The sequence below is a fragment of the Ceratotherium simum genome, chromosome 4 (assembly GCF_057802395.1).
Source record: "Ceratotherium simum simum isolate JZ-2026a chromosome 4, ASM5780239v1, whole genome shotgun sequence".
Lineage (NCBI taxonomy): Eukaryota > Metazoa > Chordata > Mammalia > Perissodactyla > Rhinocerotidae > Ceratotherium > Ceratotherium simum.
The window spans coordinates 94,569,676-94,591,444 of NC_141903.1; the positions used below are offsets into that span (position 1 = coordinate 94,569,676).

The following is a 21,769-nucleotide window of genomic DNA, read 5'->3' on the forward strand; positions in this document are numbered from 1 at the left end:
TACCGAAAAAATGTACAAATTAACCTAAAGTTAAGGCACGCCCAAGGACAATACAATTGCATTTCAAGTTGCCTCTTTGAGGCACTGAGCGATGCTCTCGGACTCACTGATGTACGTGTAAGGGCACTGTGTCACTGGCACACTTACTTTTCCAGGCGGTTGGGCCACATCTGCAGCAATTTTGTGTGTTGTTTCAGCAGGACCAGTGACTTCGCCAAGGTAGACACTGAGGAGGGGCCAAGGCATGGAGGCTGGCTGCGTGCGAGGCACGAGGGGTCAGTACTGCTGCCCCATCAACACAGGGACCCGGAAAGTTCTATTTCATGCGATTCCATCCAACAGGGAGAGGTGTGTGGTGTTTACCACACACATGCTGCATTATCAAGTGTATTCCTGGCAGCAGAGAGCTTCCATCTTGATCTGCGTGGTAAGAACTAAACCCTCGCTTGCAGACAAGCGTGCCTCGTGTCGCACAGAGCAAGGCTGAGCGTTGCTGGCAGTGTGGCTGCACCCAGGTGGCTATCAATTACCTCTTTGCAGAGGGACATACACCATGTAAATGGGTGTAATGTGGGAAGATGTACCCCACACTGACTCCCCTTAGTTGGATCCCCAGTGGCCCTGGATGGGAATGAAGGATGACTGAGGACAGGAGGCAAAGACACTAAATGCAGTTAAGTTTGTCTTAACCAATTACTGTTAAAATGCTCCAGTGTTGCGCACGTCACAGACCACAATGATGGGAACCTGCCTGCAGCTTCATCTCAGCTTCATGCCAGAACACAAGGCCAGTGATGGCAGAGCCAGGCCTTTTTGGTGCCCCTTGTCACCCCAGGGCCCTGGCAGCATCTGGCACAGCAGTACTCAACACGTTCTGTGCATGTTTCATCGTGAGATGAATGTGGTTGTTTTGAACTACTGGAAAACTTCTAGTGTTCAACTGTTCTTCACGTCATGGGAGAAAGTCCCCTTGGTCAAGACGTGGACTACTACTGGGACCCACTCTATCTCACCATGTTGAAATGACTTTGGAAAACTTAACACCGGCAGTGATAAATTGACACGTTTATCACACACTGATTTTCCACATGTGCTTGGGCCCAATTCTGGGTTTTTTCTTTTTTTTTTGAGATTGTTCCTGAGCTAACATCTGTGCCCATCTTCCTCTATTTTGTATATGGGACGCCACCACAGTATGGTATGATGAGCGGTGCGTAGGTCCACGCCCAGAATCCGAACCTGCGAACCCCAGGCTGCTGAAGCAGAGAGCACAAACTTAACCGCTATGCCACCGGGCTGCCCCCACTCTGAGTGTTTTATCTGCTAGTGTGTATGCACAGACACGGCTTGTAGGGATTTGTGGCCTGTTACAACTGCAGCATCTTTGTGGGATATTAATATCTGCTGGGTTAGTTCCCACCACATCACTGGCCCTCGTGTTGAGTTTTATTCCTGGGTTTTTCTCGTTTACGTTTTGATATAAACTTTGAAATCAATTTATCTAGCTCCAGAAAACAAAAAATTCACGTTTTGAATTGATCTGCCTGAGCATATAGGCTGTCTTATTATCACTGAAATCTACTTTTTATTTGTTTTTTGCTGGGAGTATTTTAAAGATGTCCTTGTGTCGATTTTCACATTTCTTGTTAAGGCCATCGATACCTTTTTCGTTGCTGTTATAATTGTTGTCTTCTCTTCCATTATATATCTTCTAGCCGGAATATAGACTGATTTTGTCATGTTTTGTCTAGTGACTTCACCGAATTTTCTTACTCTTTGTGGTAGTTTTACATTTTTCTCTTGGGTGTTCTGGATAGGCTCTAAGTCTTTTTTACAACAGGACATAGTTTAAACGGCTCTTTTCCATTTCCCTAGATGGCTCTCTTGCGCAGCTGGGGGGGCTAATTTCCAACACGTGTTAAGGAGCAGGAGCTAAAGGAGACCCTTTCAGCGACCCTAACTTCAGCAGACATGCACTCAGCGTTTCCCCCTTTCGGGCTGAGGCATACGTATCTTATTATCCATTGATTCCTACCTTCCTTTTTTTTTTTTTTTTTTTTTTTTTTTACTGGAAGTGAGTTTTGAATTTGTTAAAAGCCTTTTCATTAATATTATTCTCATTAGCAAAGCAATTAATATGGTGAATGGTATCTACGGGTTTCCTAACATTTAATCATCCTTGCATTTCTGGAATAAATCCTACTTGATTACAATGTACTACTTTTAAAAAATAAAGTTGGATTCTGTTTGCTAATTTTTCACTAGGATTTTTGAATGCATATGCTGGATTGTCTTCATCTCTTTCTGTGTGACCAGATTTATGTCTTCATACAGACATACGTGCTGCTAGGGGCTGTCTGGATGCTCTCGTCCCTTGTCCTTGTCTGGACCAGTGTGGGCAGCACTGGGACCGCCTGTGGGGAACGGTTGGTGGGATCCCCAAGGAAACTGTCTCAGCTGAGGGCTTTTCCTGGGAGGGTAGTTCTTGCTTAAATTTCTCCATTTCTTCTACGGAATTTGGTCTATTTAAACCTTCTAGCTCTACTGGGGTTAGTTTTGGTAAATTATTTTTTTCCTAAAAAGTGGTACTTTTCATTTTAAATTTATTTACATAGTTATACAATATCACTATGATTTCTTAAATTTTCTGTGTCTAATGGATATTTCTCCCTTGTCATTTCTTGTTTTGTGTATTCTTGGTCTTGATTTTATCTTGATTAGGTTAGTGATTTCTTTTCCTACTTTTTGATTTTTTTCAGAAACCAGATTTTTAAAATGAGTGTTTTCCTGGTGTTTGGCTCATTGATTTCTGCTTTTATCTTTTTGGTTCTTTCTGTGTATCTATTCTCAGCTGATGTTTTCCATTTTTTTTGAATTGGATGTTTAAGTGTTTAAAACTGTTTGATCTGACAGATCTAAGTATTACATGAGGACCCTCCCTCGGCCCTGGCTTTGGTGGCACGTGGATTTAGGACCCAGACACTGGTCTTTGTGGGGCCGTCCTGTCTAAGACGCTGCAGTTTGGTTGGTCCTTGCCCTCTCACCCTGCTGCCTGTCATCCCGACAAGGCTGCTGAGTTCCGGGCGATGGACGCACCATCTGCCTGAGGGGCCTGCGCTCCAGGTGGAAAGATGGACGCAGGACTTCTAGGACACTCGCTTCGCATTTAATATCTTACCAAATCTCAGGTGCCCAGAGCACTCAGTCAAGGTGCTCTGCTCTCCCGGGCACCCTGGCCCTTCCGTGGTGAGATGGCTCTGCCTTCCTGGTTGTGGCCCTGGATCAACCCCTTCCCAATCCCACATCTGGGCCTGGCCAGCAGCCAGGCAGGGACAGTGGCATGCAGTGTGAGGAAGCCGGGGTGGGGGCCTCGGCCCTCACAACATTGACAGGGTGGCCAGCGTGGTCACAAGGACACTGACGGCGGCCCCCGGAGTGGAAGAGAGGGCGGGGAGCGGCTGAGTAGGTGGGGGTGTGTGTTCCATGTGATAACGAATCCATTCTGAGAAATAGGAGACGCGGGCATAAACTGCAGGGTACATGGGGTAGGCACAACCGCGGCCCCAGCTCACTACTCCAATTTGCAACCAGATGTGGTTGAATTCACAGACGAGCGGGCCCCCAGAGTCACCCTGGAAAGAAAGAGGAGTTTCCTGTGAAGAGGGAGTTCAGGGCCTGCCGCCTCCTGCACGAGGGGGACCCACTGCCAACCCTGCGGGGCCGGGGCCAGGGCCCTGCCACTCACACAGCCCACCTCACCAGTGCCGAGGCTCTGCTGCAGGTGAGCCGTGCTCACGGCGCTATCCTGCAAGTAGTGGGTGCCACGGGGCGAGTCAGCAGGCATGGCCCCAGGCAGATGCGGAGCCCTGGGCTGCTCTGGCCAGCACTGGGGTCCATGGGGCACTGGACACGGACTGGAGCCTGTGTCCTGTCTGCACATAAGCCACTCTGGGGTCTCTTGTTCAGCCGATGGCCGCATGGCAATGTGCTCCCGAGCGCCAAAGGGGAACGAACCAGCTGTCTGGGACCACTCACCCACCCAGTAGAAGTTACTCCAGCTCAAAGCAGATGAACATCTGAAAGCCCCAGGCGTGGCCCCTGCCCCTGAGTGGGACGCACCTCGCACACAGTCTTCACGTTCATTAGTTCCCCGGCACACAGCATGTCCGACAGAACCTGCGACGTGCCTCCGTAGAGCAGCCGGCACAGGGACAGTGGGATCAGAGGCAGCTGTGCCTCCTGCAGCTGGTTGGAAGAGCTGCCTGTCGGAAAGGAGCACAGACCCTGTGAGAGGTCGTCCTAAAACTGCTCCCAGGGCCCACCCCAGCCTGAGGCCCAGTGGGCTCACCCTGGCGGCTCCTTCACGTGGTCTGGGCTTTGACACGGCTCCCCTCTCTGCAGTGGGGACTCAGGCTTTGGTCAAGGAAGTGTGAATATAAATGTCACGAGACACATCCTAAGGGAGCTGTAGGAGCCATGACACACTTCATCCCATTCCCTTCCTACTGCTGCAGCTCGAGTGCAAACAGGCCTCCGTCTCTGAGTCCCTGGTACTGAGAGGCTGGCACAGACTGTGTGCAAGAAACGTGCCTCCATCACTGAGTCCCTGGTGACCGAGTGGCTGGCACAGAGTGTGTGCAAGAAATGGGCCTCTGTCACTGAGTCCCCGGTGACTGAGTGGCTGGCACAGAGTGTGGGCAAGAAACGTGCCTCTGTCACTGAGTCCCTGGTAACTGAGTGGCTGGCACAGAGTGTGCAAGAAACGTGCCTCTGTCACTGAGTCCCCAGTGACTGAGTGGCTGGCACAGAGTATGTGTGAGAAACGGGCCTCTGTGTTTTGCAAGTGTCACCCGCCTTGCCCTCATCTATGCTGGTGAATATAGTAATTGGTCCCAGAAACCTTGCTCTTCCCTGACCAATGTGCAAATGGGTCCCATGGCTCCGGGCTTGGCTCTGACTGGACAGGAGCTGTTCTCACAGGCTGCAGACCCATCCAACTGAGTATCAAAGGGGGCTGTATTTGGGGAAGGTGTAGCCTGCAGCAACCGGGGAGTCAATTTTGGAGTTAACAAATGTGTACCTGGAAGGAAGACGATGGAAAGCAGAATGTCCGCAGTGTTTGTGGTTGCTGCTGGCTGTGTTGGCAAGGTAACATCAGGAGAGGACCACGGAAGAATTAGGTGGTGCACACAGGAATGCAGAGCAATAGAGAGAGTCCACAAACTCAAGGTTTGTGGTGCTGGAAGAGGCTGCCCAGTAAAATGCAGTTAGGAAATATTTTGAACTACCGAGTCAGTTAAAAATCTGCCAGAGGCCTTCCACTGTAGCCACATGGGGTAACTGGGAGCAGACTTCTCTCCTGCCATAAGCAAGCAGTAAATGCGTCTACACAGGAGGCAACTGTATTCCCAGTGGATATGAGGCAGGGCAGGGCTGGCCCCTGGGAAAAGAGAACAGAAGAGGTGAGGCCTACAAGGGCTCCGTCTTCTTGCCTGGGGCAGTCTCTGGGCTGCAATGTGTGAGGAGGAACACAGGCAGCTGAATCTGCAAAGCAGATGCCAGAAGGAAGGCCTTCCAGAAAGAAGGAGCCCGAGGGCACGCCAGGGCCCAGAGCCCATAGTCCGCTGCTGGCCCCTGAGCCATGTGTGCACAGGGTACATTTCCACAGAGGGGAAGAGGATGGCAGGCTGGACTTTGTAGTTCCCAGAGCCCAGCTGGGGCCAGGATGCTGAGTTCCACGCAGTCAAGAATGGAGAGTCCCGTTAACCACCCAGGACATTGTGTGAAGACAGTGCAGAGGTGTGGTGAAACACCCTGTCACGTTCACATGGACGGATGCCCCACGGAACCAGACGCACCGAGGACCAGGGTGATGAGCCCTGCACAGAGTACGAAGGAAGGAGTGCAGCACAGAAGACGGTGGGAAGAGGTCAGCTACAATGTCAGTGCCTCCTTCAAGTGCTGCCTGTGTGTTACTGCAGAACGTTGGGAACACAGAGAGAGGAGGTTTGCACTCACTGGTAGGCCTCTCCCCCGGTCTCCACTGCGAGCCCATGAGAAATGCTGGGGGCAGGGCAGGGGTCCAGAAAGAGCACTCAGTGCAGGTGTTCAGGAGATGGCCAGCTGCCACTGGGACCTGCAAGAACACAGCTTGCTTCCCTTCTTGGATGTGGAGCAGAAGTCTTCGGCTGGTTGGGAAGGGCAACAAATACTCCTGCCCCCAGGGCCTGGACAGGTACATTGTTTCTGGGGGAAGACATGAAACAGCCTGATGCCCTGGAAAAGCCTCTGGGGCCCAAGAACCAACGCTAGGAACACCAGAGGTCAGCTCCCTGGGGGTGGGGCTGGGATCCAGTGAAACCGGAGGTCTGCTCCCAGGCAGGGCTGGGATCCTCTCAGGGGCCACCACAGATACAAAGCGGAGTTCAGCTGCCCTGGAGGCAGAAGGAGGGATACACAGAGGCCCATTTCCAAAGCTGAGGCCCATAGCTCTGCCTAAGACTGAGGCTGGACCAGGGAACCTGGGGCTTGTCCTTCCCCAACACCAGCCTAGCAGTGAGCGCCAAGAACAGCAGTTTCCTTTGGAGGGAGGGCAAGACTGTGCCTCACAGGTACAGAGATGCTGATGTGAAGGGTGGAGAGGAACAGAGAAACACCCCAGGCCCCATACTGAGCATAATGTCGTAGCAGCCTATCATAGAGGGACCTGAAGCCTGTGTGCACCGAAGGAGGCAAGAGCAACAACAGAGCCCACGGCCCAGGCCAAGTTCTCATGAGCCTGACTCGGACCTGCCCTGTCCCACTAATGGCTTGGAAGAAGAAGAGGAATGTCTACCTTTGGGTGCAAGACTTCAGTCTTAAATGTTCTTCTTTAATGTCTGGCATTCAACCACAATTTAAAAGACACACATACACACACACAAAAGGGAGAAATAGAATACTGGACCCACTGTCAAGAAAGAAAACATGAACAGAATCAGACCCAGAGATGACCTAAATGTTGGAAGTATCTGACAGTGACTTTAAAATAACTATGATAGAAATGTTAAAGAAATTATTAGGAAGTGAACAACATGCATGAAAAAAATAAGAATTTAAGTAGAGATATGGAAACTAGAAAAAAAGAATCAATTGGAAATGCCAGAAATACAAACATAGTATCAGAGATGAAAAATTCCTTGAATGAGTGTATCAGCAGACTGGACATAGCGAGGCAAGAATCAGTGAACTTGAAGATAGGTCAATAGAAATTATCCAAACTGAAACACAAAAGGAAAAAGAATGGGGAATAAAGCAGAACAGAGCACCGAAGAGCTGCGGGACAACAGCAAACAACGTAACGAGTGGAATTAGTCCCAGAAGGAGAGAGAGAGTACATGGTAGAAGAAATATGTGAACGTGTAACGGTGAAGAAATTTCCAAAATTAAAGACAATAACCACAGATTCAAGAAGTTCAGAGAACGCCAGAATAAAACAAATACACACACTTGGAAACATCAGAGTCAAGTGGCTGCAAAGCAAAGTTAAAAAAATCTTGAAGACGACAGAAAGGGTAAATATCACCTACAGAGGAGCAAGGATAAGAGGAACAACGGGTTTCTCATCAAAACCTATGCAGGCCAGAAGAAAATGAAGCAGCCTCCTGCCAAACACAAACAAACCAGAAAACTGTCTACCCAGATTTTGATATCTAGTGAAACTATCTTTCAAAAATGAAAGTGAAATAAAGACTACTTCAGACAAATACACCTTTAACTCTTATTCATCGTTGGTGAAAGTGTAAATGGTACAGCGACTTTGGAAAATCCTTGGCAGTTTCTCAGAACTGCATGACCAAGTAAGTTCACTGTTCTGTGTGCACCCAAGGGCAAAGAGATCACATGTGCAGAGAGTCGCAAAAGAATGTTCCTAAGAGCTTTATTCACAACAGCCCAAAATTGCAATAACCCAAGTGTCAGTCAACAGAAGAATGGACAAGTGAATTTTGAATACTCATGCAATGAAATATTCCTTAACAATAAATGAAAAAGAACTAATGGTACATGCAAAACACGAATCAAACTCGCAGACATGACACAAAAGAGTACATACTCTATTATTTCATTTATATGAAATCCAAAAACATACAAGTAATTAACGGGGACAGAAATCAGAATAAGAGTTGCCTTAGAAGAAAGGGTTTGGCTGCAAAGCAGTAAGAGAGAACTTTTTGAGATGAAAATGTTCTGTCTTGATTTGAGTGTTTCATGAGTATTTACATGGAAAAGGAAGGTGTACACTTAAGATTTGTGGATTTTACAATATGTAAATTATATCAAATAAAATGCAGATATAAGAAGCAGGCAGAATAAAGGCATTCTCACATGAAGGACGAGAGTTCATTACAAAAATTCTGTTATCGAAGCACATTTTTAAAAATTAAGGTGAAATTCACATAAAATTAAGCATTTTAAAGTGAACAATTCAGTGGCATTTAGTACATTCACAATGTTGTACAACCATCACCACTATCTAGTTCCAAAACATTTTCATCCACCCCAAAGGAACTCCTGAGCTCTGTCCCTGGTTACCACCAATTTGCTTTCTGTCACTAGGGATTTACCTGTTCTAGATATTTCATATAAATGGAATCACATGACGTGTGGCTTTTTGCATCTGGCTGCTTTCACTGAGCACAATGTTTTCAAGATTTGTGAATCAGTGCTTTATTCCACTGACTAGTTTTCCAATGTACGGATATGCCACAGTTTGTTTATCAGTTCTTCCATTGATGGACATTTGGGTTGTTTCCACCTTTTGGCTATTTTGAATAGTGCTGCTATGAATGTGTGTGTATACGCACTTGTTTGAATACCTGTTTTCAATTCTTTACCCCCCAGTTTTATTGAGGTATAATTGACAATTAAAAATTGTATATATTTAAAGTGCACAACTTGATGACTTCATACACATATACACTGTGAAATAATCACCACAATAAGGCTAATTAACATCCATCACCTCATACAGTTACCATTTTCTTTCTTTCTTTTTTTTGTGGTGAGAACACCTAAGATCTACCCTCTTCACAAATGTCAAGTATAAAATAGAGTATTGTTAACTATGGTCACATTGTAGAATATTAGATCTTCAGAACTTATGCAACTTGCATAACTGAAATTTTGTACCCCTTGGCCATTCTCCATTTTCCCTTCCCCTTAGAACCTGGCAACCACCATTCTACTCTTTGGTTCTAAAAGTTTGACTATTTTAGATTCCACACAAAAGTGAGATCACATAATATTTGTCTTTCTGCATCTGGCTTATTTCACTTAGTATAATGTCCTTCAGGTTCACCCACATTGTAGCAAATGGCAGGATTTCCTTCTTTATTAATGCTGAATAATATTCCATTATATATAATATATACATATATCACGTTTTCTTTATCTGTTTATCTGTCAATGGACATTTATGTTGTTTCCATATCTTGGCTATTGTCAATAATGCTGAAATGAACATGGGAGTGCAGACATCTCTTCAAGATCCTGTTTTCAGTTCCTTCGGGTATATACCCAGAAGTGGGCCTGCTGGATCATAAGTAGTTCTACTTTTAATTTTTTGAGGAACTTCCATACTGTTTTCCATAAAGGCTGCACCAATTTACATTCCCACCAGCAATGTATAAGGGCTCTCTTTTCTCCACATCCTTACCAACACTTGTTACCTCTTGTCTTTTTGATAATAGTCATTCTGACAGGTGTGAGGTGATATCACATTGTGGTTTGATTTGCACTTTCCTGATGATAAGTGAAGTTGAGCACCTTTTCATGTACCTGTTGGCCATATGTATGTCTTATTTTGAGAAATGTGTATTCAGGTCCTTTGCCCATTTTTAAATTGGGTTATTATTATCACTATTATTATGCCATTGAGTTGTACGAGTTCCTTATATATTTTGGATATTAATCCCTTATCAGATAGACGCTTTGCAAATATTTTCTCCCATTTGTAGATTGCCTTTCACTCTGTTGTTTCCTTTGCTGTGCGGCTTCTTAGATGCAATCTCATTTGTCTATTTTTGCCTGTGCTTTTGGTGTCATATCCAAAAATCATTGCCCAGACCAATTTCAAGAAGCTTTTTCCCTACATTTTCTTCGAGTTTTATAGTTTCAGGTCTTACGTTGAATCTTTTAATTCATTCTGAGTTGATTTTTTTTTTGTATTGTATGAGATAAGCATTCAATTTCATTCTTTTGCATGTGAATATCCAGTTTTCCCAACACTGCTTATTTAAGAGACAATTCTTTCTCCACTGCGTGTTCCTGGCACCCTTGTCAAAGATCAGTTGACCGCAGATGTATGGATTCATTTCGGCGCTCTCTATTCTGTTCCATTGGTCTATATGTCTGTTTTTATGTCAGTACCATACTGTTTTGATTCCTGTAGCTTTGAAATATATTTTGAAATCAGGAAATGTAGCTTTGTACTATACTTTTGAAATCAGCTTTGTTCATCTTGCTCAAGATTGCTTTGGCTATTCAGAGTCTTTTGTGGTTCCATATGAATTTTAGAATTTTTTTCTATTTCTGTAAAGAAAGTCATTGGGGGCCGGCTCCGTGGCTTAGTGGTTAAGTGCGTGCGCTCTGATGCTGGCAGCCCGGGTTCGGATCCCGGGCGCGCCCCAAGGCACCACTTCTCCGTCCAACGCGAGGCCGAGTCCCACGTACAGCAACTAGAAGGATGTGAACCTACGACATACAACTATCTACTGGGGCTTTGGGGGGAAAAACATGAATAAATAAAATCTTTAAAAAAAAAAAAAAAAAAAAGAAAGTCATTGGGATTTTGAAAGAGATTGCATTGAATCTGCAGATCACTTTGGGTAGTATGGACATTTTAACAATATTCTTTCTTCCAATCCATGAACACAGGATGTCTTTCCACTGATCTTTGTTTTCTTTCATTTCCTTCATCAGCGTTTTATAATTTTCACTGTACAAGTCTTTCACCTTTTTGGTTAAGTTTATTCCTAAGTATTTTATTCATTTTGTTGCTATTGTGAATGGGATTGCTTTATTAATTTCCTTTTTGGATAATTCATTGTTTGTGTATAGAAACTTGACTCATTTTTGTATGTTGATTTTGTATCCTGTAACTCTACTGAATTTATTAGTTCTAACAGGTTTTTTTTGTTGTTGAATCTTTTGGGTTTTCTACATATACGGTCATGTCATCTGCAGACAGAGAAGATTTTACTTCTTTCTTTCCAATTTGGATGCCTCTTATTTCTTTTTCTTGTCTAATTGTTGTGGTTAGGACTTCCAGTGCTGTGTTGAAAAGGAGTGACGAGAATGGACATCCTTACCTTGTCCTGGATCTTAGAGGGAAAACTTTCAGTTTTTCCTCATTGATTATGTTTTTAGTTGTGAGCTTTTCACATATGGTCTTTATAATGTTGAGGTAAGTTCCTTTTATACTTATATTATTGAGAGTTTTAATCATGTATGTATATTGAACTTTGTCAGATGCTTTTTCTACATCTATTGAGATGATTGTGTGATTTTTTCTTCCATTTTGTTAATGTGGTGTATCCCATTGATTGATTTGTGTATGTTGAACCACCCTTGCATGCCACGGATTAATCCCACTTGGTCATAGTATATAATCCTTTTAATACACTGTTGAATTTTGTTTGCTAGTATTTTATCAAGGATCGTTTCATTTACATTCATCAGGGATATTTGCCTGTAGCTTCCTTTCCTTGTAGAGTCTTTGTCTAGCTTTGGTATTAGGGTCATGATGTCTTCATAAAATGAGTTCAAAAGTGTTCCTCCTCCTTCGGTTTTTCAGAAGAGTTTAAGAAGGATTGATATTAATTTTTCTTCGAATGTTCGCTAGAATTAACCCATGAAGTCATCTGGTCCTGGGCTTTTATTTGTTGGAAGATTTTTGACTATTGATTCAATTTCCTCATTTGTTTTTGGTCTGTTCAGGCTTGCTATTTCTTCTTTTTGTAGGTTGGTAGGTTGTATGTTTCTAGGAATGTATCCATTTCTTCTAGTGTATCCAATTTGTTGGTGTATGATCGTTTTCAATAGACCTTTATGATCCTTTTTATTTCTGAGGCACCCATTGTCATGTGTCCTCTTTCATTTCTGATTTCATGTATTTGAGTCTTCTCTTTTTTTCTTAGTCTAGCTAAGGGTTTGTTGATTTTATTTGTTAAAAAAACCAACTCAGTTTTGCTGATTTTTCCTATTGTTTATTTATCCTCTATTGATTTATTTATGCTCTAGTCTTTATTATTTCCTTCCTTCTGCTAACTTTAGGTGTAGTTTGTTCTTCTTTTCTAGTTCCTTGAGGTGTAAAGTTAGGTTGTTTATTTGAATCTTCTGTCTTTTTTATGTCTATTTTTTAATGTAGGTATTTATTGCTATAAAATTCTCTCTTAGTACTGCTTTTGCTGCATCCCTTAAGTTTTGATATATTGAGTTTTCATTGTCATTTGTTTCAAGACACTTTTTAAAATTCCATTTTTATCTTCTCTTTGACCCAATGGTTGTTCAAGAGTGTGTTGTTTCGTGTCTTAGTCTGTTTGTGCTGCTAAAACAAAATACCACAGATGGGGTGGCTGATAAATAACAGAAATTTATTTCTCACAGTTCTAGACGCTGGAAGTCTAAGATCAAGCTGGCACCATGGTCAGGTGAGGGCCATTTCTACTGAGGAACCCACTGATAATCTTATGGGGTATGGGGCTGGGGGATGGTGGCAGCAGCTCTGGCCCTAGGGGTGTGCAGTGGCAGCTCTTTCTCCAGGAGAGCACAGATGTAGCTCCTTCTTAGGGGCAGGGCACAGCAACATGGACTCTGGGCAGCTTCATCAACTGTGGTCAGCATTAGCCAAGACTTCAGGGTCCTTGATGGCGAAAGCCGAGGGTGTCCATGGTGGTGGTAAGGGCTTCTGGGGTCCTCCCACTCTCCTTTTCCCCAAAGAGGGAGGATGCAGCTGGGGGGACTCTGCTTGGCACTAAGCTGTGCAGACTGGGTGGTAGGATGATGTAGGTAAAATGCTCTCTATACTTTTCTCTGTGGCTGTCCTTGGTTTTTATGCTCCAGCGGGTTGCTGCAGCTCCTTCGTTGTACTCTGGGGCTCTCCCAGAGCTATTTTCATCAGTAGGTAGTTGTCCATTTGTTTTTGTCGGGGGATGCATCGTCTGCCTTCTTGCTGATGTCACTCCTGTTTTCAATTCTTTTGACTATATACCTAGGAGTGGAATTGTTATGCATGGTAATTGGGCTAAAGGTAATTCTATGTTTAACTTTTTAAGGAATTGTCAAACTGTTTCCACAGGGGCTGCACAATTTTACATTCCTACTAGCAATGAACATGGATTCCAATTTCCCCATGCTCTTGCCAATACTTGTTATTTTTCTTTTTAAATTATAACCATTCTAGTGGAGGTGAAGTGGTACCTCACTGATTTGCATATCCCTAATGACTAATGATGTTGAGCATTTTTTCATGTACTTGTAGGCCATTTGTGTGTTATCTTTGGAGAAATGTCAGTTCAAGCCTTGATTTTTTAAACTGGGTTGTTTGTCTTTTTGTTGCTGAGTTATACGAGTTCTTTAGACAGTACGACCTTTATCAGATACATGATTTGCAAATACTTTCTCCTATTCTTTTCACTTTTTTGATGTCTTTGATACACAAAAGTTTTATGAAGTCCTTTTTATCAATTTTTATTTTGTTGCTTGTATTTTTGTTGTCATTTCTAAGAATCCATTGCCAAATTCAAGGTCATGGTTTCTTGAACTGTTTTTGTATTAGTTTCTCAGGATTACCATTACAAAGTACTACAACTGGGTGGCTTTAACAACAGAAATTTATTCCCTCATAGTTTTGGAGGCTAGAAGTCTGAAATCAAGGTGTCAGCAGGGTCACGCTCCTTCTTAATCCTTCTTTGCCTCTTCCTAGCTTCTTAAGGTTGCCAGAACCCTTTGTATTCCTTGGCTTGTAGGTGCATCACTCAAATCTCTGCCTCTTTTGTCACATAGCATTCTTCATGTCTGTGTCTGTATCTATTCTTTTTTCACAAGGACATCAGTCATATTGGATAAGGGCCCACCCTAATGTCCTCATCTTAACTTGATTACATCTGCAAAGACCTTCTTTCCTAAAAGGTATCATGCCTGGGTACCGGTGGTTATGACTTCAGCATATCTTTTTGGGAGATATAATTTAACTCATAATAGCTTTCTTCTAAGGGTTTTATACTTTGAGATGATATATTTAGGCCTTCAATACATTTTGTGCTAATTTTTGTATATGGTATGAGGTAGGGATCCAATTCATTTCTTTTGCATGTGGATATCCAGCACTATATCTTGAACAGACTATTCTTTCCCCCCTTGAATGGATTTGGTACCTTTGTTAAAAATCAATTGGCCATAGATGTATGGGTTTATTTCTGGACTCTCAATTTTATTCTATTGGTCTATATGTCTGTCCTTATGCCAGTACTACACTGTTTTTGTTACTGTAGCTTTGTAATAAGTTTTGAAATTAGGAAGTGTGAGTCTGCCCAACTTTGGTCTTCTTTTTCAAGATTGTTTTGGTTATTCAGGGCCCCTTCTAATTCCATATGAATTTGAGGATCAACTTTTCTATTTCTGCAAAAAAAGGCACTGGAATTTTGATAGACACTGCATTGAATATGTAGATCACTTTGGGTAGTGTTGAAATTTTAACAATATTAAGTCTTCCAACTCATGAACATGAGCTGTCTTGACATTTATTTAGGTCTTTCAAAGTTTCTTTTAGCAATGTTGTGTAGTTTTCAGTATACAAGGCTTCCACCTCCTTGGATAAATTTGTTCATAGGTAGTTTTTCTTTTGGATGATATGGAATTGTGTTCTTCATTACCTTTTTTGATTGTTCATCCAAGTTGTACGGAAACACAATTTTTGTGTGTGTTGCTCTTATACCCTGCAACTTTGCTGAATTTGTTTATTGTCTGTAGTAGTTGTAGGATTCATTGGGATTTTCTATATTTTGGATCATGTCATCTGTGAAGAGAGATAGTTTTACTTCTTAATTTCCAATTTGGATGCTTTTTCTTTCTTTTTCTTGCCTAATATATCTGTCTAGAGCTTCTGGTACAATATAGAAGATGAGTGGTGAAAGTGGGCATCCTATCTTGTTCCTGATTTTAGGTGTAAGCTTTCAGTCTTTCTTCACTGGGTATGAGGTTAGCTGTGGGTTTTTCATAAATGCCCTTAATCATGTTGAGGAAGCACCTTCTATTCCTAGTTTTATGAGTGTTTTTTTTAAGTCATGAAAGGATGTTGGACCCTGTCAGATACTTTTTCTGCATCATTTGAGATGATTATGTGGGTTTTTTCCCCTTCATTCCTTTAATGTAGCATATTATATTGATTAATTTTTGTATGTTGAACCTCCTTTGTATTCCTGGGATAAATCCCACTTTGTCATAGTGTATAAACCTTTTAATATGCTGTTGGATTCAGTTTGCTAGGATTTTGTTGAGGATTTTTACATCCATATTCATAAGGGATAGTGATCTGTGATTTTCTTTTCTTGTGGTTTCTTTGTTTGGCTTTGATATCAGTGTAATGTTGGCACCATAGAATGAGTAATGACGTGCTCCTTCCTTTTCTATTTTTGGAAGAGTTTGAGAAGAACTGGTGTTGATTTTTCTTTAAATGTTTGGTAGTATTCACCAGTGAAGTCACCTAGTCCTTAACTTTTCTTTGTTGAGAGGTTTGTAAATACTGATTCAGTATTTTTACTTGTTATAAATCTATTCAGGATTTTTATTTTTTCTTGAGTCAATTTTGGTAATTTGAGTGTTTCTAGGAATTTTTCCATTTCACATAGGTTATCTAATTTGTTGGCACAGAATTATTTGTAGTATTTTCTTGTAATCTTTATTTCCATAAGGTTGGTAGTGATGTTCCCAGTTTCATTTCTGATTTTAGTTATTGGCACCTTTTCTTTCATTTTTTTTGTAGTCAGTCTACCTAAAAGTTTGTTAATTTTGTTGATCTTTTCAAATAACTAACATTTGTTTCATTGACTCTATTTTTTTCTATTTTCTATTTCATTTATCTCTGCTCTAATCTTTATTATTTCCTTCCTTCTGCTAGCTTTGGATTTAGATTGTTCTTTTTATAGTTCTTTAAGTCATAAAGTGAAGTTATTTATTTGGGTGTTTCTTCCTTTACAAATGTAGGGATTTACAGCTATAAATTTATCCCTTAGTACAGCTTTTGCTGTGTCCCATATGTTTTGGTATGCAGTGTTTTCATTTTTATTTGTCTTTAAGTATTTTCTATTTTCCCCGTAATTTCTTCTTTGATCCATTGATTGTTTAAAAGTGTGTTGTTTAGTTTCCACAATTTTGTGAATTTTCCAGTTTTCTTTATGTCATTGATTTCTAACTTCATCCTGTTGTGGTCAGAGAAGATACTTTGTATGATATCTGTCTTTTAAAATCTACTGAGACTTAATTTGTGGCCTAACCTATGGTCTATCCTGGAAAATGTCCCACGTGCACTTGAGAAGAATGTGTACACTGCTGCTGTCGGGTGGAGTGTTCTGTATATGGCTATTAGAGCTAAGTGGTTTATTGTGTTTTTTAAGTCCTCTATTTTCTTACTTATCTTCTGTCTGGTTATTCTCTCCATTATTGTGAGTGGGGTATTGAAGTCTCCAACTATTATTGTAGAAGTCTGTTTCTCCCTTCAATTCTGTCAGTTTTTGCTTCGTATATTCTGATGGTCTGTCATTAGGTGCATAAATGTTTATAACTATTATATCTTTTTGATGTGTTGAACCTTTATTAATCTATAATGTCTGTCTTTGTCTCTTGTAACCTTTTTTGATTTAGAGTCTATTTTATCTAATATTAGTATAGCCACTTTTCTCTTTTTTGGTTACCATTTGCACAGGATATCTTTCTACATCCTTTCACTTTCAACTAGTTTATGTCTGCGGATCTCAAGTGAATCTTGTAGACAGCATGTAGTTAGATCACGTGTTTTTATCCATTCCACCAATCTCTGTCTTTTGATTGCAGAGTTTAATCCATTTACATTTAGAGTAATTACTGATAAGGAGGGACTTACATCTGTCATTGTGCTATTTGTTTTCTATATGCCCTATAGCTTTTATTGGTCCCTCATTTCCTGCATTCCTGTCTTCATTTGTGTTAATGGATTTTTTGTAGTGAAATGTTTAAATTCTTTCTTAATTTCCATTTGTATATATTCTATAGCTGTTTTCTTTGTGGTTACCATGGGGATTACATTTAACATCCTAAAGCTATAATTTTATAATTTAAATTTATAGCAGCATAACTTCAATAACAATTTGAAAAAAAAAATAAGTAAACCAGACATTAAACTTTCTTAACTTGGTAGAAGATACCAATCTGAAATCTCCAGGCCACACCACGAACCTAATAGTAAACCATTAGAACCATTTCCATTAAAAGAAAAAATAAGACAAAGAGACCTAGCATCATTTCTCCTGGAGGTTCCAACCATTACAATAAAGATATAAAAGATAAAATATGAGAAATGAAGTGATGAAACAGCCTTTATTTGAAGGAAATATGATTTTTAAAAATCTAGTACAGTCAAATAACCAATTGACGAGCTACTAAAAATGAATTTTATAAAGTGGCTGGAAACAAGATAAATGTGCAAGAATCAATTAGCTGTGACTAATTAACAAATTCAATTTAAAAAATCTTTAAAATACCCATGAAAATTCTAAGGTACCCAGGTATAAACCTAGAAAGAAAATACAAGGCCTTTATGGAGAAAACTAGAACAACTAATAGGTTTTTTTTTTAATAGGCTAAAAAATATTATTTCTAAGTTGAATTTAGAATCTTAAGAAACATTCTGCTTTGAAATTTAGTATCTCAATATACTAAATATCAATTCCACACTCAAGTAGATGTAACTACTTCTTTGTATACAATAAAGCCAGCCAGGGATAAAACAAAACCCCACATTGACAGAGAAATAGATAGTGATTGATGGGTGGGTAGTCCAGTCCCCAGATACCTGCACCCCTGTAACTGACAGAATACTTTCTTTCCTGTAGTGCCGTCATCCCTTCCACAAGCTACAATAAAGGGACTGACCCCTGCACTTTGTTTTCTTACCTTGTTGGGAAACGAGTCCCCATCCTGTGGCCCAACAAGTAACATTCTGAAGGTTCAGGTCCGGGGGTGCAATGCAGACTGGGAGCACAGAGTCAGAAAACACAATGCGGGTTTTCAGTTGCACCAGAGCGATGTCACCTCCAACAGGGTGGTACTTTTCATATGTAGGGTGTAGGATCACCTTATTCACCTCAAACCACTGGGTGTGATTGCCTGCAACCCTGAGGTTCACAAGGCCCACGTACATATCAAACATCTCATTGCTGCTGTCCCTGTGAGGACAGAGAACAAAGGCACAGTGGCTCGAGAGCCTTGCACCTGGGTAGTGGAGCCACCATCAGCTCATAGGCCCAGAGCCAACAGGAGATTAGTGGCCTGGGTATGCAGGCTATCACTGAGGATGTGGAAAAGTGAGCCCCTTGCAGCACAGTGGGGATCTGGTTCTCTGGGAGAATTGCCCCAAAAGAAGTCCTGACCTGGGTGCACAGAGGATTCTGGGACCCATAAGTAACTGGGGGCCACGAACTGCCCAGGATGTTGAGTTCATCAGGTGTACAGTGAGCTACCCATAAAGGCAGGTCTCTTCCGACCACTTATCCTGTGATGTGTGCCCAATCATCTATCCAGTGAGGTGTCTCCTATCCTTTCACGCTGTGAGGTATGCCCTCTACTCTAATACTGCAAGGTGTCTCCTCCCCTCTCAACCTGTGATGAGTCTCCTCTCCTCTCATCCTGTGAGGTGTCTCTGCTCCTATATCATCTGAGATGTCTCCCCTCCTGTCATCACATCCCGTGAGGTGTCTCTTCCCCTCTCATCCTGTGAGATGTCTCCTCTCCTCTCCTCCTGTGATGAGTCTCCTCTCCTCTCCTCCTGTGGTGAGTCTCCCCTCCTCTCCTCCTGTGGTGAGTCTCCCCTCCTCTCCTCCTGTGGTGAGTCTCCCCTCCTCTCCTCCTGTGGTGAGTCTCCCCTCCTCTTCTCCTGTGGTGAGTCTCCCCTCCTCTTCTCCTGTGGTGAGTCTCCCCTCCTCTCCTCCATGAGGTGGCTCCTCCCCTATCCTCCCGTGAGGTGGCTCCTCCCCTCTCATCCCGTGAGGTGCTCCTCTCCTCTCAGTGTATGATGTGGCTCCACATCTGTCTCAAAGAACTAATGGCTCTATGGAGCCCTCTGCCCAGTACGAGGAGAAGCTGTAGTGGCTGTAGCTGTGTGCTGGGCTTGGTCTCTTTCCCATCTCAGAGAAATCCCAGCCCGAGGAACCCGTGTGGTCAGCGTCAGACCCCTCACCTCCATGGGCATAGCTTCTGGTGCTGCCCACTCACCTGCCGAAGCAATGAGCTGCCGATAGGACCCAGTACTCATGGATGATGGACCCGCCGCAGATGTGGAACCCCGCATAGTGCACGCTGACCTGCCACGGCCACTTCCTCTCAGGAGCATCCATTCCGCCTATGATCTTCCCCTGCACGTGACGACGGCCACAGGCTGTGGGGTGAGGGATAGGTTACTTGAGTAGCCACCGCCTCGGGGGCATGCCACTCACACGCAAGGTGGAGGGAGGACTTGGTGTGGAGGGAGTGGCAAGGAGGGCAGGGAAGGGCAGGGGAGAGGCGGTGGGGGAGGGGAGAGGAGGAGAAGGGCGGGGAGGGGAGGGAGCAGAAGGGAGAGGAGAAGAGGGGAGGGGATGGGAGGGGGGCGGGGGGCGGGGAGGGCAGGGCAGGGTCTCCACCCTGGGAGAAGGAGGTGCCAGACCTGCCTGCCACCATCTTGGGCCTGGAGGGGTCCTGCCCCCATCATGGCTCAAGGCGACCCCCTTGCTGGCGAGGTGCCTGTGGGCAGTGGCTGCAACCCGGGCTGGGGGTAGGAGGAGCAGAGACAGGAGAAGGCAGGACAGCAGGGCGGCCATGAACCGAGAGGGCCGGGTGGTGCGAAGGCCAGAGCCCGCCGGACTCGCGACGGCGCCGCTGCACGCGACTCGTGACGGCACCAAAGCGCGACGGGGCCGGGGGCACGCGACGCGTGACGGCACCAAAGCGCGACGGTGCCAGGAGGGTGATGGGCCCTGAACACCTGACTTTGGCCCTTCATCCCAGACACGTGATGGTGTCCCCACCCCCGCCCCTCCCCCGGATACGTCTCCGGGCAGGTCCCCGGGCTCCCTCAGTCCCCACCGTGGAGCCGGCTCGGTGGGCTGCTACTGGACGGCCGGCTCTCGGTGGGCTCTCAGAACCATGTCCTGGCCCACTGGGCGGACTGTGGTTCCCATGACAGTTCATAAAGTCTGCAGGGCCATCCTGGTGTGTCCACCTGCATGTTCCCCGGATGAGGGGACTCCACCTCAGGGTCTCCTCGGGGCTGGCGTGCGACACTGAGGAGTGTTGTCTGTACTGCAGGTAGGGAGAGAAGAGGCTTCCCCATGTGTGGGCTTGGGGCCGCCCTTCCTGCAGGGGGTGTGGGAGACGCACAGCATTAGTTGTCAGCCCGGGATGATGTCCCCAGGGAACGTTTAGTAATATCTGGATACATTTTTGATGATCAAAATTGGGGGTGTGTGCTACTGGTTTCTAGTGGGTTGTCCAGGGTTGCTGCTAAACATCCTACAATGCCCAGGACACCCTCCCAGGACAAAGAATTTTCCAGCCCCAAATGTCAATAATGCTGGGGTTAAGATATCTTGGCCTACAGGTTCCATGGAGCCACCTTACTGCAGGGGAAGGGGTTGGAAGATGACCTTCCACTGATGAACTCAGCTTCTATAGCATCTTTTGGGGAACAGAGGGGTGCAGCTCTTCTCATGTTTGCCTCAAGAACAGGCGGGTCATTAGAAGATTTCTGTCATGGTGGGCCACCCTTTCCTGGTCCTTTGGCTTTTCTTAGGGCTCGTGTGTGGTGGGGGAGGGAGGGGTTCTAGGTTGCAGGCTTCTCTACAGCCAAGTTGGACACTTGGGAGAAAAGAAAAACCCCAGAGAATTCCCCACTGAATTGTTCTTCTAGTCCTGAGGTCCTTCGCTAGTCTACCTTCTTTTGTCCACCTTTCAAATCTTCCAGGAGGTGACTTGTGTTGTTGTGATTCATGGGAGGAATAAAATGGAATGTGTTTGTCATTCTTGTCTAAACTTTGAGGAACTTCAAGTCCTTAATGACTTTTAATTTTTTCTTCTCCCAGCTGAGTTCATTTCCTTCAAATTGCTATTTTCAACTTGATTGATTTGATGTTTATTTTCCGTGTTAGAGGCTTTCCTTAGATGTCTTGTATTCCTTTTTCCATTTGAAATTAAGACTGTTGGAATAAAAAGTGGTTGGGAACTCTGGGATGTGGACAGGGCTTGTTTGCTTTGAGCCTTCCAGTGAGAGAACTAGGTGACTCATGGGGAGCTGCTGATGTCAGTGTCTTTAGGACATCCCTGTAGGCTCGTCAGCTTCTCTGGAGGATCCTAAACTCCTTCCTTAATGGTGGGGTTCTTACTGCAGGGTTCTGGCAGCTCAGGTAGAGGAGGCTATGTCTTAACATTCTGCATTAAGTATACCATCTCAACCTTCTAATTTTGGCATCCAGGGTCCTAAACTGTGCCTCAGACTCCCCAATGT

General features: G+C 43.7%; 1 protein-coding gene across 1 annotated transcript; it reads right to left on the reverse strand.

Moving 5' to 3' along the window:
* Positions 1–3,377: 3,377 nt before the first annotated feature.
* Positions 3,378–20,087, reverse strand: PRSS38 (serine protease 38). The gene is made up of 5 exons (XM_004420559.3): positions 19,970–20,087; positions 19,504–19,666; positions 18,187–18,458; positions 4,120–4,262; positions 3,378–3,632 (listed from the first exon to the last, which is right to left on the reverse strand). Exons 1-5 carry the CDS (start codon positions 20,085–20,087, stop codon positions 3,378–3,380), a joined length of 951 nt encoding a protein of 316 aa, XP_004420616.1.
* Between the last annotated feature and the right edge of the window lie 1,682 nt (positions 20,088–21,769).